General features: G+C 44.0%; 1 protein-coding gene across 1 annotated transcript in view; it reads left to right on the forward strand.

Moving 5' to 3' along the window:
- Window positions 1-19,719, forward strand: part of ryr3 (ryanodine receptor 3) — a 123,393-nt gene that overhangs the window by 24,806 nt on the left and 78,868 nt on the right. Inside the window, 15 exon segments of the mRNA XM_078289846.1 lie at window positions 477-491; window positions 889-963; window positions 1,278-1,356; window positions 1,767-1,879; window positions 5,283-5,382; window positions 5,920-6,013; window positions 8,263-8,337; window positions 9,115-9,271; window positions 11,055-11,219; window positions 12,582-12,703; window positions 14,049-14,229; window positions 14,572-14,707; window positions 16,989-17,084; window positions 17,211-17,329; window positions 18,771-18,904. Coding sequence (XP_078145972.1) covers window positions 477-491; window positions 889-963; window positions 1,278-1,356; window positions 1,767-1,879; window positions 5,283-5,382; window positions 5,920-6,013; window positions 8,263-8,337; window positions 9,115-9,271; window positions 11,055-11,219; window positions 12,582-12,703; window positions 14,049-14,229; window positions 14,572-14,707; window positions 16,989-17,084; window positions 17,211-17,329; window positions 18,771-18,904 — 1,661 coding nt within the window.

Genomic DNA, 19,719 nt, shown 5'->3' on the forward strand with positions numbered 1-19,719 from the left:
CTGTGATGCATTTTCACCAAGTGTATTGTGGGATAGGCTCCAGTTCCTCTGTGACACAGGAGGATTAAGCGGGTAGAGAAAATGAAACAGTGAATGAATGAATAAGCACTAGGCCCACAGTATCTGGTGTATAGGAGCGATGGGGTAAATTGTCTTTCATTTCACTTTCAATTCAAATTGTAAACTGAAACTGCAATTCATATGATGACAAAACCTTAAATTGTCAATAACGTCTCCACAGATTGGATATTAGAATGTATGTATGGCAGTTTTTTGAGTTTTAACACTTGCCAAACTAACCCCAACACTGCTCCATAGGCTTACCCTGTCCTGTAGTGTTTATGCAATACCATGTATGCTGTCTTACTCCTTGCTGATTTGAAGAAACCCATCAAGTTTGTGCTATTACTGAATAGAAAGACCTCGATTTAGATTTCACTGCTCATGGTATCTTGTCTTTTTCCCCATGCCTCTAGAGGTTGATAAAAAGGGTAAGTAGAATCTTTTTTCACCTCAGAGCAGGGGGAAAATCTTGACCCCCTCTCTTTTTTTTGGTCCACTTTTTCCTCCACATTTCCTCAGCCGTGGTACTACGTCGAAATTATTCTTGTTCGTCAGCGGAATGGGAAAGCTGTCTGATGGGTGTGGTACCTGTTTGTGTTTGTTTTTGTTTGACGGTGTGGAGTTTTGTTTGTTTCCATCCCTGTTTGTTTGTCTGTTATCCAGTTGCACTTGGGATAAGGGTCAGAAGTAGAAGATAAAATCCCGTACAGTCTCCCCCACACGGGGCCAAAATAGGGCCAGAAGTAGACAAAACTCAGAGTATTGAGATAAATCCCAATACAGTCTTACCTACATATGATGTGTTGCCTGTTTACTTGCTGGCAGGCGGGACAGGGGGGCGGACACCGGACCCTGCTCTACGGTCACGCCATCCTCCTGCGCCACTCCTTCAGCAGTATGGTGAGTATCAACAGTACCTCATTTGTATATAACAGTATATAATTTCATATTATGTTAAGTAAAGCTGGGTGACACATGCTGAAATTACCTTGAAAAGTACCAAATCTTATATTTTATTATTGGCATATGGTAACGCAAAGTGATTTAGGGGGTTAGGTTGTTATGAACAGGCAACATTTGAGGCAGTGTAGATGGAGAATATTGCTTTGAATGAATATAAGGGTTGTCCATCCATTTAGATTCCAGCGTAAGCTAAAAGTAAAAGTGCAGAAACTTGTCTGACATAATGCTGATTCATATTTTGCTCTCACCAGTACCTGACCTGTTTGAAGACATCAAGGTCTCTTACGGACAAGCTGTCTTTCGATGTCGGACTCCAAGAGGATTCAACAGGTACAGTATGACGAACCAGGCCCTCCCGGAGTTCACTTGGCTTTTTACTGCTTCTAATTGGACTCAGTCCTCCTGAATAGCGCTTTCAGGTCGGCCTGACCCGACGGAATCAATAGCCTCGGGAGGAATAACTGCATGTGTGCTACGCGTCCGGCAGTGCTACTGTATAGCGGGTGACATTTGAACTAGAAAAAGATGTTTATCAAGTAGAAGTAGTGCTTCCACTGCTCCTTCAAGACTGACTTCCACAGACCATGGCTATTTTTATGCTTTGTGCCACTCGGAATAGAGACGGACAGTTTATCAACATGGAGTTAGGACTAGTTAAAATGGCACCGGGCTATAGACCTGCTCAAATGTGATCACAGTTAATCAACGGCTTTTGTGTGTGTGTGTGTGTGTGTGTGTAGGAGAGGCCTGCTGGTGGACCATCCACCCTGCGTCCAAGCAGAGGTCCGAGGGAGAGAAAGTACGCATCGGAGACGACCTGATCCTAGTCAGCGTGTCCACGGAGAGATACCTGGTAAGTCGTGTCCAATGGTCCAACAACCCCACTTACTATGGGTTATTGAGGAGAAAATTAGAAAGTAAAAGGCCTGTCAAACGACTCATTTTGTTCCCGAACGTAACCTGACGCTTCCTAAAATTTTATGTTACCCGGGAACGTTAGTGTGCATTAACAAACAGACCGTGCAGGTCCAGCGCAAAGAAATTAAGACACTCCTTTGGCTGGAAAGTTTTATGATTTGTGAGATTATGCTAATGTTATTCAGCTTCAAATAAATACTGGCGCACTTGCTAAATGACATTTATGTACAATATCGTATTTAACTTTATGTTTAATCGTTACAAGGTCAGACACACGTACTGCCAGGTTTATTTATAGTTGTTTCATCTGTGGCTTGCTATTCCAAAGTTCCTGGTGAATGGCTTGCTGAAAACAACTCAAGCCATTTGATGTAACAGTCACTTAGCATTCTGACTTAGATGCCAATAAGCAAAGTACTTCAATCAAGGCGACTCTTCTTGAAAAAAGTAGTGGGATACTGGCACACTATTAGTTTGTTTTGGGTGCAGAATCTCCCAAAGCACACACTCGCCTGCATGATTACCTACAGCTTACATCCTCCATCAGTGGCCAATCACATACTTGCGTTCCTATCTTCTATGTCCCTCCCATCGCTGCGACATCATCGGAGACATAGCAGGGAATCAGACTTGCCATCAGACGCCGGAGTAGTGATGCGGTTTTCAAAAGGTGACAGGTTGATTGCTGCGGAAACAGACGAGTCTCATTCCATCAGCAGGCCTCCACTCAGTCTCTCTCACCTCCGGATAAAGAGTGTTTCTCATGAATATTTGGGTAGTTTTTCGTACTTTTGGTACAGCCTGTTTTTTCAGACAGTCTGGGAGCATCAGATCCAGTCTTGTTGTTTTCATCGCGGATCGCACCTCGTATCCTTTCTCATTTCTCTATGTCTGGCTTTCTTGTCAGATCTCACTTTGTTCAAATTTGCTCCGCTGTTCTCTTTTGGGGGGCTTATTTATTCCTCTGCCAAGCGTTCGCGCGTCAGAACAGAATCGTCTGCGTCGAGACCTCGGGGGGGGGGGGGGATGGTAGAAAAGGCCAAATGCAAAGAGGGATGGGTGTTTTGCGGAGATTATGCGCCCCACTGATCCCCTCTGAGCGCAGCAGAAGCCGGAGTTATCCACTCTGGTTCACTGTCTGTCTCGAACGCCACTTCGAAAACTTTCATAGCCCTTGGATGCAGGTCTCGCTCCGGCCAACTTTCGAGTGACAAGGCAAAAAAGGGAGAACTTGAAACTGCTATCTGTAATGGAAATCTGATTACCGGTAAAGCCCTCCTGCTCGTTTTTTTTTTTTTTTTTTTTGTGATTATTTTTATGGAGGGCATCTATCTGGCTGATGAGCTTACAGTTAATTTGCTCTCCCTTATGCAGAAGTATACCGCCGACCTTAATTAACTTACTGGGTAGAGAGAGAGAGAGAGCGAGAGAGAGAGGAGAGAGATTGCAATAGAGAGGCAGAGAGAGAAAGAGATGGCAAAAGGGAGGGACAGAGAGACGTGCCGAGCATAGAACAGAGAATAGAGAGCAGCGCTGGCTTCTGGCGTCTGCCCCGGCCCTTTAGGGAGGGAAATCTGCAATTAAAGCAAAGCTGGTGCACCGCCAGACTTTCATCTCCTCCGATGGGAAATCTTCACCTGATTCGGCCCGACAGAAACCCCTCTATTGAAGAATGGGACGTGGCAGAAATTCAGACGCACGCAATCAGCGCTCCATTACTGTGAACAATCATGGTGGTCTATGACACAGTCTGTTTTTTTTAGGGAGGTAGGAGGCGTTTTGTTGCTTTGTTGTCTCGTCCAGATGGATTGGATTCTCTGTCAGCAGTTTTCCCCGCGCTCTGTGGGCTCGCCGACTGGTCCAAGTTGGCGGCTTCACCTCGAGGTGCTACAAACATCAGCAAGGAAGGCATGAGTCATGGTAGAATTTAAAGGTCCCATATGGTGTAAAACAGGATTCCCCTTGCCTCTGTGATCATAAAGGAGTTGGATGTGCTATCTAAACAATGTGAAAGTATCAAAAGGCACGGTCGCTAACTAAATCCACACAATCCATATTAGAAAAGCGAGCCTCTAAACGAGCCATCATTATCATTTTTGTAAGAAATAATAGACTAACAAAGTGTTTTTTTCAAAGCGGTTGAGCGGTTGTCATTGTTTATTACCGGAGAGTTTTCCCTACCTGTAGCCGCCGGGCTGCGGTGTCTCACGTTTCACTCTTGAAACAGTTAGCCAATCAGAACAGAGGGTCGTTAATATTAATGAGCCTTAAAGACACAGCGACAGAAACAGCCTGTTCTTGATAAGGCTCAGAGAGATGCTGGAAAATGAACGTGTAAAAATGGATTCAGAGTGTTTTTTGTACATGACACCACACAAGCAGCTTTGAATGGACCTCAAGACAGAACATAAAACACTGGGAAGTGGAGAATATGGGACCTTTAAAGCAATGAAATCGTATGAAAGAGGCCTAATGCTGGAGAACAAATGATATCAGGGGTGAGACATTGGGGCCCTGAGGAAAAAAGGAAAAAATCTCTAGATATACACTTCCCATCTGGCTATGTGCAGAGTACATCCAGTGATGTAATGGTAAATAAAAAGTTGCAGTCACCTTAAGTCGGTGATCATCATGATTTCTAAGGGAAGTCGGGGGCTCTTCCCTTAGAAGTCCCCATCTTTCTAACTTAGATAGGCTTGATACTATTTAATATGATGTATACTATACTATAAACTCTCCCTGCTCACCTGTTACCATTGTAATCGGTCTCTCTATTATTTTACAGTCTGTTTACAGTCTGTGTTAGAGCCGACATAGCTAACATCATGACAGGCTACAAAATAGACGTTTAGATTTGGTTCAACAGTGATCTAAAAGTGTGCAGTTTTATTGAGATTCAGAGAAAGGGAACAGCATGTACCACATTTGCAGGCTTTTCCCACCTCCTGCTGCTCTGATATAGTTGGAGGCTAGGATCGTTCCGAGCCTCCGCTGTCTCTCCACCACCTCTGCTTGTAGGGAACATGGGAGCCCCTCCAAGTGTTTTCTGCTGGAAGGCATTATTGTATTCGCTGGACATGGCTGCATAGTGTAGCCCGCAGCCGTACAGCGGCGGGCCGGCAGCACCGCGGGAACGACACAAAGTTGTTTTAATCTCTTTTCAAATCCCCACGCTGTTTCTTTATTCCCTCCTCCGTGCGGTATTGCTGAAGCTCGATGGTTGTGTGTGTCTCACTTTCTCTCTCTCTCTCTCACACGCACACACACACTCCAGCTGTACTGAGCATCCCCATCCCTCTGTGTAAAGCCCTGAGTAACCTGCCGCTCCTCTCTTGCAGCACCTCTCCATCTCCAACGGCAACATCCAGGTGGACGCCTCCTTCATGCAGACGCTGTGGAACGTCCAGCCTACCTGCTCCGCCAGCAACATGGCTGTAGGCAAGTTCACAGCAACAAGCATCAACAGCAGCAACAACTGACTGACTTGGAACTAGACTTCATGCCCCTTCCCCCTTCCTTATTCTCTCTCTTTGTCGAGGATATTTTAAATCATGTTTTCAAATGCTTTTTTATGTCTCGTCGTCTTCTGGATGCCGCTTTACGCCCAGAGGCCATGAAAAGAAAGCCATCTGATTTTAAATCTGAATCTGAACAACAGTCCGGTTCAATGCGCATGATAGAAAACCCAAATTAGGGTGTTTGCAGAAAAGAAGAACAGCCACGAAGAATAGAAAAAGCAGAGCTTATGTAAGTCGGCCAAGGAACATCACAGCTCCTAGCAAGCGTTTTTGATGTTTTGGTCTATGAAGTCGCATTTGCATATCAGTGGTTTTGCTGTATGGTTGCTTTCTGGAAATCAGAAGGCAGAATAACATAAATCATGCACATCAGTAGATACAGAGAGAGAATTTACACATGATCAAAGGGGGAAATGAATGAAATGTCAGGTGTCTGATTGTTTTTTTTTTTTATCAGGGTTTCTGGTTGGTGGGCACGTGATGCGTCTTTGCCACGGTCACGATGAGAGCTTGACCATCCCTGGAGCAGACAAGAACGAGGAGGAGCAGAGGTTAGTCGCTCAGTAACTCTCCGATATCACAAAATATGTCTCAAAGGGCTGTACATAAAATAAAACAATAATGAGCAACATTAGCAAAATATATAAAAACGTAAAAAGTGAGATAAACTACATATAAAACATCATAAACAAAATATTTGAAATATTTAAAAATATAAAAAGTGAGGTAAAATACAACAATACACAATATGCACATAAAACTCCTGTACATTCATACCTGGATACAGATGAAAACACAAAAATGTGTAACATACAGTACATATACGTAACCATGCGCACATAAAACTGAATATAAGCTGGATAACCGTAGTTTAGTATTTAGGGCAGACTTAATGAGGTTGAAGGCTAATGCGAATAGATGTGTTTTGAGTTGACTTTTGAATGAGTCAACTGAGCTAGCCTCTCGAATTTGGATAGGAAGGCGATTCCAGAGAAGAGGGGCTTGGTAAGAGAAAGCCCTGCCACCTACTGATGTTTTATTTATTTTTGGAATAGTCAGGAGACTGGCATTTTGTGATCGTAGAGCCCTAACAGGTATATGAGGAGTGACTAGAGGTGATAAGTAGGATGGTGCAAGTCTGTGTAATATTTTATAAGTTAAAAGTAGAATCTTGAAGTCAGATCTAGCATGTACAGGGAGCCAATGTAATGAAATAAGAACAGGGGTAATATGATCAAATTTTCTAGTCTTGGTTAATATCCTAGCAGCAGTATTTTGTACAAGTTGTAATTTGCTAATAGTTGATTTAGGTAAGCCAGAGAAAAGGGTGTTACAATAGTCAAGCCTAGATGAGACAAATGCATGAACAAGTGTTTCAGCATCAGCCATGGAAAGAATGGGACGGATCTTGGCAATATTTCGTAAATGGAAATATGCAGTCTTTGTAATGTCGTTGATATGTTTACCACAAGAGAGATTTGGATCAAATAGGACACTGATATTTCTAACACTAGGGCTTTGTGAAATTGTGGAACCAGCTAAGTTCAGAATGAGATCAATTAATTTGTTTCTAATCTGCTTTAGACCAAGAACTAGCATTTCAGTTTTCTCAGCATTTAAAAGGAGGAAGTTAGATGACATCCATTGATTGATTTCTAATAGGCATTCTTCCAGCTTCACCAGCTGATGACAGGCGGCAGGCTTAATGGAGATGTAAAGCTGAGTATCATCTGCATAGGAATGGAAACCTAGTTTGTAACGATTTATTAATGTACCAAGGGGCAACATGTAAATAGAGAAAAGAATAGGGCCAAACACAGATCCCTGTGGCACACCATAACTGACCTTAGTGTGGTCTGATGAACAGACAAAACAAAGTGAGATCTGTCAGTTAAATATGAACTAAACCAGGAGAGAGCAGTGTCAGTGAGACCAATATAACTTTCTAGACGATCTAATAGAATGTGGTGATCAATCGTGTCGAATGCTGCACTGAGGTCTAGGAGCACCAGTATTGAAACTGAGCCAGAGTCTGAAGCAAGTAGTAAATCATTTACCACTTTAGTCAGAGCAGTTTCTGTGCTGTGGAATTTTCTGAAGCCGGATTGATGAGGTTCATACAGATTATTGGATGAAAGGTGATCTATGAGTTGCTGAGCCACTGCTTTTTCAAGGAGTTTTGAAAAGAATGGCAGATTTGTGATTGGTCTGTAGTTGCTGATCAAATCAGGGTCCAGGTTATGCTTTTTTAGGAGTGGCCTGATAACCCCTGTTTTAAAAGATGAAGGCACAATTCCACTAATAAGAGAGCTGTTTATTATCTGTAGTAATAGTGGGCTGAGAATTGGAAAAAGGTCCTTATAGGATCAAGTAAACAAGTAGTGGGCTTGGAGGAAAGTACCAGTCTAGAGAGTGTTTCAAGGGAGATTATTTCAAAGTGGGTGAGCTTGCAAAAAGAAGAATGTTCAGGTGTAATCACCCCGTCCTGGGTGGGAGTTGAGAAGGAGGAGGATACTGTTTTTGTGATTTCATCAACTTTAGTGGTGAAGAACTCTATGAAGTCAGTTGCAGTAAGGGAGGTGTTTACAAGTGAGCCTTGTGACTGGGATATCACTGGTTCAAATCCCTGCAGTAACTGGGAAAATATTGTTGGGGGTGATGGATGAGAAAAGCGTTTCGATTTCATTTTCGAGCTTATCACCAGTACTGTAACAGTAGCAGAAACTATTCATGTTATTTTACCCCCACTGTGGCTTAAAAGACATGATAGAGCCCCTCTCTTTCCTCTTTGTGCTCCCAGGATAGTCAACTATGAGGCGGGTAAGGGAGCATCAAGGGCCCGCTCACTTTGGAGACTGGAGCCTCTCAGGATCAGGTGAGATCAGACCCGAATGCATGCACACACACACACACACACACACGCACACACACACACACACACACACACACACACACATACACAGAGTAAATAAAATAAGTACATACATATAGGTGTTATCGTACTTGAGTTGGGTCTCTTCATGGAGGATAAAGGTAGTGCTGCACTTTGTGTGATAGAAACGGACGTCACAGCTACTGTAGGTTATATATAAGCTTCCCCTCCTCCTCTTCTGAGTTGTCACAGCCAATTAGGCGGCTGAGTCCTCCCGTCAGAAGGTGAGGCTCTGTTTACATTCTCTTTCAATCTCTCTCTCTCTCTCTCTCTCTCTCTCTCTCTCTCTCTCTCTCTCTCTCTCTCCCCCTCTCTCTCTGTCCTCTTTTTGCTCTTAAAGTTTCTTTAACTGGCCACCCACGCAATTCCCCTCCAGTCACGTCTCCTGGTATAGCTCTCACAGGGACTGACTGTCAGACTTTGCACACTTTGAAATGTCACAGGTGCTTCTATTAAGTTTCATGTTCCCGGTTTCAACTCGGAGAGCAAATTTGAACACTGACTTCCACATTGCATCATCCATTCGCAGAAACACTAAAGCCCCATTGCCGGTAAAAAAACATTTTAGTTATCTGTTTCTCAGATGACATGCACTTGCCACTTGCAGATGGGAGGTTTAGTTCTATAAACACTTCTCAGAGGCAAAGTGACTCTGGAGGTAGAAACAATCTCATTGGTTGAGTTAAACATATTTGTGACCCCTGTTCTCTGCCCGTTTAGCTGGAGCGGCAGCCACATCCGTTGGGGCCAGGCCTTCCGACTACGCCACCTCTCTACCGGCCACTACCTGGCCCTGACCGAGGACCACGGACTGGTCCTGCAGGACAGAGAGAAGTCCGACACCAAGTCCACCGCCTTCTGCTTCAGGCCCTCCAAGGTCAGCGCTCCCTACAGACTTAGAATGGATAGAGAGGGCACTTCCGTCTCTGTCCTTGGATAAATCTGAGATGGCTGCCAAAGAAGTTTGATAATGATGTGATGAGGATTGTTAGTAAGACCTGCTCAAAAACCTGGAATTTCAATTGGCCTGGCGAACATCGTACCAAAGGTTTTGCTTATTGGCAATGGCACATACCTGGTAGAACATGACTTCTGACCTTTTATGAATCATTAGTAAGTAATCCACCAAATGACCCAAGGTAATCGTTAGGCATAAAAGCGATCCAACAAGAAACACTTAATTTCAACAGTTTAGTTTTAGTTTCATTTTTTAGAATTGGTTCATAATGCTTGCTACTAGCCTGCACAATGTATTTTGATGGAAGAAGATTGTGGGAATAGCTGTCAAACCAATTCTTAAAATTGAAATATTATTGAATTAATTGCTGCTTTGGTGTATTATATGCATGCATTATATTATATGCGTTAAAGTGTCTTCTAAGAATTTGTAAAAGGTCTTAAGGGATGTCCAAGGTGTCTACATTTACTGATAAATTTCAACACAACTGCATGAGAAGAAGAAGAAAAGAATGATAATCTTTTAGCTTTCAGTGCTTTGTGCCCTGTAGTAATACTCATCACCATGACAACACTACCAATTTTGTGACAGCCACCCTAAGTGTACCGGCCAAATGACTATTCAAGTTGACACAGTATGCTGGTATGAATGTTAATACGACCAGAATTGTCTCTCGTCTCCATTGTGTCACAGCACTCATTTTGAGTTCTATACTTTCACAACTAGCGCTGAGGTGCCCTTTGGCACCCCATCTGCACCCTCCCTCAGGGTGCTGATGTAAATAAGAAAATGTTCTTAGTCGCCTCATTAAGTAAGAGTCAAAATATCTTCCCTGGACTGCCTCATGAAAGACTCCTGAGACAGGTCTGTAAGCTCTTAACGAGCTCCCGGCCAGCAGCAACATATTGACCTTTTCACAGCCGCTGATTAGACAGCGCTGTAAATGTTGCAGCAAACATTCATGTTGTCCACCGGCCATTTTTAATTAGGATGTCAAGGGACATTTATCATGATGCCTTGGCGGTTTTATACATATTTCATGCCATATCTATATCCTCACTTCATGTTCCTCCACTTCTTTTGCTCATTTCGTCTCTCTTACCCTAACATGTTTCCTTTCTCATTTGCGCTCTCTCTCACTCTCTCTAGGGTTCTTCCATTTTAATAGCATACTCTCCAAAAATACATTCCCACTGCTAAAAATACATCTGAAGAAGGAGCACATGGGTAACTTGAAATTGAAAGTGGTGATAGGTATTAATTATTGTCAAAGATCTTTTCTTTTGTTTGCCTCTAATGTTTTTTTCAGTTTAGAAGCGCACGCTCCTTTGGGAAAACTCTTTTTATTTCCTCACCGTCTCCCTCCCTCCACTGTCCACACGTCCCGGCGTCGCTCGGCTCCTGTATCTACAAAGGTCAATGCTTTGCCATGTTGAACACTGGCATTTAATGTGTTCCCCGCTACCTGCTGTCGACTGTAATCAGCCGCATCGCTCCATCTCTACTGAGCCATAAATGTAGCGGAGCTAATGAGGCCGGCAGCAATCTCCCCGCAGGCCAATGAATGCACTCTCCTCAACCTGCCTCTCTGATTACCATCTAATCACAATATATCTTCATTTGTCATGTTCCTGTGCACGTGCGTGTCCCGCTGTCTGTCTGTTTGCGTATGTGTGTGTGTGTGCGGGTGTGAACACGACAGGAAAAAGGTGACTCGGGCGCGAAGCGGGACATCGACGGCATGGGAGTGCCGGAGATCAAGTACGGAGACTCCGTGTGCTTCGTCATGCACGTGGCCACGGGGCTGTGGCTGTCCTACCAGGCGCCCGACGCAAAATCGTCCCGCCTAGGACCCCTGAAAAGAAGGGTGAGAGGAAAATGCCGTTGCTTCAGCACATATTTTTCACTGAGCCATTCAAATACACACTGACATCGAATAGACTTTTCACTCAGGCATTGTAAGAAATGTTATTTCAAATGGTGGACAGTTAATCAAGGGTGTGTGTGTGTGTGTGTGTGGCAGGACAGAGAAGCTTCAATCAAAGTGCCTTAGTGTACATACATATGAATAAAAAAACAGCAGACAGAAAGAAAGGTACTTAACGCACTCACTGCTCACCACAGAGTTTCCATAGTAACTCTCCATTTTTGCTAAATCACAGTTAGCTGCGCTGTGTGGGAATTATCAGCCCTGTTGGAGCATGTCGGAGACCAATCAGATTACATGGTTGAAACTACCTGTTGTATAATAATGAACCAACCCCGGGACTGTTGCTTAGTGATATAAAAATAAGGATATGGTCTGAATCTGCTTACCTTCTGTGTACGGCGTGATCCTGGACAGCCTGTCCCCAACACCTCAAAGCCCAGTGCAACTGAGCACATCACACCCAATCAAAGCAGAGGGCGAGCTATCCATTTGAACCCCCCCCTCCCTCCTTGTCTGCACACGCGAGGCAGTAGCACCATGTAAATGTGCTAATGACCCACGGGGGAGGGTGACAGTTAGTTTTGGGTGAGAGAGGAGGGGATTAGGTCGGCATGAGCAGCGCCGCTGATCGCCGGGCGCACCTCCAGGGACATCAAACGCCACCTCACGCTGGCGCCCGGGCCGGTCCCCACAAGCCTTGGCACCGCGCCGATGTGCCTGACATGTCGGAGAGGTAACGGTCAGTCTGCAGTTTACAGCCCCCCGGCCCCCTCCGGTAGATCTGATTATGCTGTTGCATTATGGGGAATCGGGTTTCAGCAGGCTGCGGTGGTGTAGACCCTCTAGCTGCAGGAGACTCGCTGTCTGCTCTTAACCCCGATGAAGCTTAATAGCTCTTATGTAGGATCATGTGCTGTGCTGTGTACTGATTGTATCTTATTAAAAACTGCAGCTTTTGTGGATCAATAGCTTTTAGAATATCTTTACAATTCTATCTGTTAAGAGAATAATGTTGAGATAAGGCTTTGACTACACTTTGTGGTCATATATGTGTTTATGAATCTGTCATGAACTGTGATAAAAACATGTAACCGTTCAATTTTTCATCCATTCAGCCATCACACACAATATCTCAGACGCTATTGATCAGATTTTGACATAACTTGGGGGAATTGGGGAATGATGCATCTCACCACTGATGCCTTGTGCTGTTATGGCTTGATAAATGTGGTGTGTGGTCATGTAATGCTAACATTATGATATATATGTGTGTGTGTGTGTGTGTGTGTCCTGGCGTAGGCTTGCCTGCATTCTGAGGGCCACATGGACGATGGGCTGACCCTGCAGCGCTGTCAGCACGAGGAGTCCCGGGCCGCGCGCATCATCCGCAACACCACGCGCCTCTTCAGCAACTTCATCAAGTAATGGAAGGGGGTCATTCGCATGCACACGCACACACACACACACACACACACACACGAAGTGAAAGGGAGAAAACGCGACTGGTACTGTTTGCTGCAGTGTTATTCCTGTGAAGAATTAGATATAGGTATTGGAAAGCTTTTTTAGTTGCGGTGAATGGAATAATAGTGCTGCATCAAACCTGGAAGACTTAAACACTGACCTACCTATCCCCCACCCTTCACCCCCTGATGGGAACACTTATCACCGCAGCACCCTCATTTTCTGTCTCATCATCCATAGGTCAGTATCTGCTGACATCAGCTCCAGCTCTCTTTCGCTCTCTCACTTCTGCCAGCAGCAATGTAGCTCAATGAATGAATAAAAAAAATCTTTTTAAAAACCCTTACAAGCCTCAGATTTCCCAGCAAGCATTTTGACGTTGTAAATGTTGATGGCCTACAGCCATGTTGAAAACCTGTGTAAATAGAGTGTCAGAATGACAGTAGAGACGTAGTCATCCATAGATGCTACCTCAATCATTTCATGAAATCAGGATTTAAATATCTTTCTGATATCATTTTAGAACATAATTTCCAAAGCTGCTTTAATATGAATTTTTACCGTGCCATAATATCATATTGTGAATATTTTGTGCTTATATTGGTTGATGTTGAGTAGATTGGAGTTTTATTTACAAACATTTCTCAGAGGCAGAGCTGCGCTGGAGGTAAGTAGGTCTCATTGGTTGAGTAAAACCTCAGTGGGCGGAGCCATACAACTACAGTTTTTCAGAAGGCAAGTTAGCTAACTGGTAAAATTGAATGGCAAAGAAGGAACTCTATATAAATATATATAAATGGCAATGACTTTTTTTCATTGTTCATGACCATGAAATTCATGATCTTGTAGGTCAGCAGCTAGCTAACTAGCTTACCTAGATAGCTACAGGCTGGTTTGGTTAGTTTGAACTTGGAAGGTCAGCTAGGCTAACTAGCTAACATAGATAACTTAGTATGGCTAGATTGCAGTTTTTCAGTTAGTAGCAAGAGTGCTAGGCTTCATAATATTAGCTTCCTCCTCTCTTGCCTTTTTTTCACTGGTTTTCAGTCTAACATTTAGCCAGAGAAACTGTGGTTCTTTAGCTCCGCCCATTGAGGTTCAACTCAACCAATGAGATTATTTCTGCCTCCAGAGCAGCTCTGCCCCTGAGAAATGTTTGTAGAGCTAAAAACCTCAATCTTCCCTGCACCTCGCCATCCGTCAAATGCTCGCTGAGGCTACTCCTCTAAAGCCCTATACACAGTGTGTTCGTTTTACTGCTTGACTCTCTCCCTCTTTCTCTCTCCTGTCTCTGCCCCCCAGGGCTTTGGACAGCACTATGGAGGGCGAGAGCACGGCGGTGGCCGGGTACGTGGAGGAGGTGCTGCAGACGCTGGACGACCTGATCGAGTACTTCAAGCAGCCCGACTCGGAGCTGGAGCACGAGGAGAAACAGTGTCTCCTCCGCTCGCTCATCAAACGACAAGACCTCTTCAAAGAGGAGGTGAGAGCAGACGAGGTGGAGGCGTTCTGAGCGCCCGAGCTCTAGCAAGATTTTGATTTTGAAGTGGAATATGAATAAAGATTTCTACAGAAAAGGCCCCCCCTTAATTTTTAGAAACACTAGCACTAAGAATACCACTGGCCTGAGATAGAGGATATCAATGTGTACGAGTAATGCTGTGTGAGGGAAAATCTACTTTAATATTCACCCAGCACTAGTGAAAAGGTTTTTATTCAATCATTTTAAAAAACGATCTTCTCTGTCTCAGTGCATGTCGCCCGAAAACAGATCTACTTGACAAATAGCGGATCCTCCGAGGTAATAATCTTGTTATTTCCTCAGGGCATGCTAGCCCTCCTGTCCAAATGCATCGACCGGATGAACCTGTACAACAGCGCCGCCCACTTCGGAGAGATGGCCGGGGAGGAGGCGGGCGCGGCGTGGAAGGACATCCTCAACCTCCTCTATGAACTCTTGGGTAAGCGAAAGGCCTGAGCGACGGCTCACGTGGAATATCCACATCGTCTGTCAGGGCCTGTCATCCGTTGACCCCGGGGTAGACATGCAGTATTAATCTTCTGCAGCCACCCTCGTCTTCGCCTTTCAACCGCACTTCTCGTCTCGCCCGTTTTCCTCTCCTCCCTCCTCCCTCCATCCCGACTCCTCTTCCCTCTACGCCTCATCTGGAGTTTACAGCCGGTGACAAGCTTTTACACGGCAGTGATCATCTGTAACAAGGGAGTGGAGAGAGAAAGAGAGAAAGAAAGAGAGAGAGATAGTCACTGCAAATATAAATAAACGCCTCTCATATTGCTCTTTCACGATCTGCCCTGCTTTTCTTCTTAGGCCACATCCTTCTAGAGAAATGTGGACATGATAAGAAGCATTTGGCTGTTTATTCCGAGCTTCATTAACAAAATGTCAGCCGTCATCGGCGCCGGCATTAGCCGCGCCCTCTCAAGGCCCCGTGTTGAGTCACAACCGCTAAAGACGTGACCCTCAAAAGTTTTATTTTTGGACAACTTTTTTTTCTTGGGCAGTTTGTTTCGCTGTCATCGGGGCCTTCGCATCAACAGCTTCCCCTCGGCTCACCTTGACTGCCCTCGTATTCATCATCGCTTCCCCAGAATGTACTTGCACACACACACAAAACCCACAGAAAACACTTCACTGAGTACACTCCAGACTTCCCGCCGCTAACCAAACACTAGGGTCACCCCCAAGGATGCAAAGTCAGTGCGGTGGGGGTTTGCATGATGAATTGGGCAGCAGTCATGTTTGTCCCAACCTCCTCTCCTCTGCACTCCACTCCTCTGCTCTCCTTTCCATGCCAACCCCACTGGCCTATTTAAAGGAATACAACAAGTTTTTGGGTGATTGGCCAGCTGGTCCACTGACCTGTTAAGTGATGCGAACATAGACACCAAAGTCATCCATGTGTCCCTGTTAGATCATTAGCTCCGGTGCTCCATGCTAACACTAGCAGGGACTACTTTCCTAGTTTTCAGAGGAAGTGAAGGTGGTTGGCGATGGGAGAGTGTGTACAGCTAAAAATCACTGCGCAGAGGATTAATATGTGGTTGCTCACCTGAAATGGTTCCAAAAATAAACCTGGTTACATCAGCTATATTGAGTTAATGATAATTCATGTTTGAATCTACAGGCCACTAACAACTTTTTTATTACTTAAAGATCAGTCTTCTTACTTTGAATAATGCTAGTCGCCTACTATCACTCACTAAAGTGTTTGGAGCACCGTAGCCAATGATCTACTGGGCCACATGGATGATTTTGGTGTCTATGTTGTCATCACTTCAAGTTGACCAATGGGCCAATCTCCCAGAAACATGGTGTATACCTTTAACCATCCTCTCTGTCTGTAGCCTGCGAAGCCTCAGGTTCTCCCCTCCGTCTCTGACTGTTAATTTCACATTCCCATCATTCACAGTGAGCATCCTTGTCCTTGTCTCATGGTGCGGCTCTCTATCCACGTGTTAGTATTGACGGATAGCTTTCCTGAAAGGGCGGAATTAAGGGAGATTAGACGCCCATCAGTATTCCTCTGGCACCAAGCGCTGTTAAATTGTTTCGCGGGCATTATCAGTCCGGTGTCCCTGGATCTTAATGGTGAAAAATGAGACGGTAAAGTAATGAGGAGACTTCTTAATGTCACCGCCGTGGCAGAGACGGGGCCATAAGGGAATGCACCTCAACCTTTAATAGAGCCTCCGTCTTCGCAGTGGTTTCGCAAAGTTTTTACCATTCATTTCGTCACGTAGAGACTTCATTAAAGCCGGTTCCGGGTGGTTCCACACATTCAATGAATTTTAATGTCTACCTGTAGACCCGGGATGTCACACAATGACTTTAACGTTTGCTATAATCCTATGTTTTTGTCAAACTTTTGGAAATTTTATGACATTCCGGGTCTCTAGGTTATTAGACTGGTTGAGTGGGCAGAAAATGCTTTGCTAAGGTGGAATGACAAAAACTCTTCCTGGAACTTGAAATCCCTTCCTGGGACCTCTGTCCTCTATAAACCTACAGTATCCATCCATTTTGGATAAAACATTGTTACCTCATGCTTGTTGCTCAGTATTTCCAGTCCACATGATTACATCATCTAACATTTAAGTATTTTGCAAGGGTCTTAAGATAGCCAATGACTTAAGTCTTTTTGCCTAGATCTGATTTAACCTCTTCAAACCCACCACCCATCTCTTTACCAAACCTCATGTATATGTTTTCCTTTTGTCCAGCCTCCCTGATCCGTGGGAACAGGAACAACTGCACCCAGTTCTCCCGGAACCTGGACTGGTTGGTCAGCAAGCTGGAGAGACTGGAATCCTCCTCAGGTATTATGGGAAACAGAGACCTCCAGCCCTCAGATTGTCAGTAATCGCTAAACTGAAGCTCAGATGTGGTCTATTCAATGTAGAGATGATCTGATAAAATGACAAATATTATCTCCGACCTCTTAGGAATCCTGGAAGTCCTCCACTGTATCTTGGTTGAAAGTCCGGAGGCTCTGAACATCATCCAGAAAGCGCACATCAAGTCCATCATCTCCCTGCTCTATAAGCATGGACGCAACCACAAGGTGGGCAGAAATAGAGGGACAGTAGCCGAAAGGTTAGAGAAGTGTCTTCAGCGTTCAACAGTAGAAGATTGTGGTTGTACTTGGCAGCTTGTACAAATGTGTGCAACTCAGAAAATGCATATTGAACATACATCTACACATGACAACCTTTCTTATATCCCTTTCACCGACATAAATACACTTAAGCCCTATTAGCATAGGATTTATATTACCTGGGGAGGTCCAGCAATTTGTAATAATTGCAAAGATTATTGGTGATTTTAATTCCGTCAGAATCTCCAAAGTAAAAATTCCAGTGCAAATTAGACAGAAGTCCCCTGATAATCCTAATCCCGGGCGAATTGAATTTCTTCTTCTTGTTCTTATACCTCTAGATGCACAATTTCTATCTTCCTTGTGTCATGACATATGTAGGCAGTAGTGGAATCTATACAGGAAGGTTTTGAATGCATTTTTGCCGCAAGTTCAAGTTCTGCTTTGCTAAATCAGGAAATACCAAATAGCGAAATCTTGACCTTATATTTGTGACACCAATGATTTCATAGAATTTCATTGTCCTGTGCAAATGCGTTTCCGATTCTAACCCTGTGCGAATAGGGCTTTCGCTTTTTATGACTTTCTTCTGCATTTATTATAAATTCCAGCGGCATTCTCAACAGACTAAACAGAATTTGACGTTAAGCCCACAGTAACAGGCATTACCCTCTCTCTGAGCCCCCAAATCCTCTCTCCTCCCTCTTTCCTCTGGGTGAGAACAACAAAGCTAAACCCCACACACAGACGTTAATGCCTCAGAAAGGATTTACATAGTGTATGTAAGCTCATGTCAGTTCAGAAAACCTCAATCACTGTTAAAACCAAGGTCAAACTAACAAGCTATACCACTGTTTTTGGATTTAGAAACAATTTATTTAAATCTTTGTCATGGCTGTGATCTTAGCTGGTGTTAACCTGCCGCATATCAAATGACTTTGTTGTCTTTGATGACATTCCAGCTATGTGTTTTATATGCAGTGTTAAAATGTCACAGTCTCTCAGTATTTGCTCTGCAAATGGCACTTGAGCAGGCAAGGGCATCCTCGTAAACAACAGCTGTTGATCATGAGTGGCAGGTGGAATCCTATGGCCCATAGACTGGATGGCCCATTATGCTAGTCTACATGCTACAAGCATTGACGTCTGCCTGTCCAGAATGTGACTGAGCAGCTGTTTATTTAGCTGAGATATAAGGTGGGGATATTCATCTCGAGGTGTGTGAAGACACTTTTATCTGTGCAACACAGGAGAGAGAAAAACACAGGAAAGAGAAAAACACCTGACAGAGTGTTATCCATGATGTCAGCAGATAACATGAGAGAGAGGGTCCAATGATATTTCTCTCTCTCTCTCTCTCTCTCTCTCTCTCTCTCTCTCTCTCTCTCTCTCTCTCTCTCTCTCTCAGATTCTGGACGTCCTGTGTTCCCTCTGTGTTTGCAATGGGGTGGCAGTGAGAACCAATCAGAATCTGATCTGTGACAACCTGCTTCCCAAGAGGGACCTGCTCCTTCAGACCCGACTGGTCAATGATGTTCAGAGGTAAAGAAAAAGGACAGTGATGCTGCATTCAGGTCATGTGGGAATAACCGTTGCAACGTCTTGATGGTTAAAAGCAATGACTCAGCTTTTTCACACTTAACACACATGCACTCAGTAACGAAACATTTGAGTTCACGTTTTACAAGCACTGCAATGCAAGCCACAAACAATAATTCCAGCAAGTAGTTGTGTCCTGCTATGGCATTTTAACAGTTATGATTAGTGTGATTAGTTTACTGTGAGTATAAGACATGGTTCTCATTTGACACTAACTGTATATGCTAAGTATCAGGTATGGACATAAAAAAAAAACGATTTTGCTTACTTATTTGTTTGCATGATTATGATTATAATGATTACAATGTATGTATAGGAAAAGTGAGTGGGAAGTGGGAAAAAGATGTGGACACACTGGACACATGTTTTAGTTACAAACATCTCTCAGAGGCAGAGCTTCTCTGGAGTCAGAAATAATCTCATTGGTTGAGTTAGACCTCAGTGGGCGGGGCCAAAGAACCACAGTTTTTCTTGCAAGAAGTAGTAACATAGACTGAAGTCCAGTGAAATAGGTAAGGGGTAAGAGAGGAGGTAGAAAATATGAAGCTTAGCACTCTTGTTACTAACTGAAAAAAGTAATCTAGGTTAGCTGGTTAGCCTAGCTGACCTTCCAGGTTCAAAGTAGCCATACTAGCCTTTAGCTGTCTAAAGATCAGGAATGGTCAAAATGACTGAAAAAATAAGTCATTTACATTTACATTTCTTTTTTCTTCTTTGACCACCGTTCCTTCTTTGCCTTTCAAGTTTGCCAGTTAGCT

This window comes from Centroberyx gerrardi, chromosome 18, assembly GCF_048128805.1.
Source record: "Centroberyx gerrardi isolate f3 chromosome 18, fCenGer3.hap1.cur.20231027, whole genome shotgun sequence".
Lineage (NCBI taxonomy): Eukaryota > Metazoa > Chordata > Actinopteri > Beryciformes > Berycidae > Centroberyx > Centroberyx gerrardi.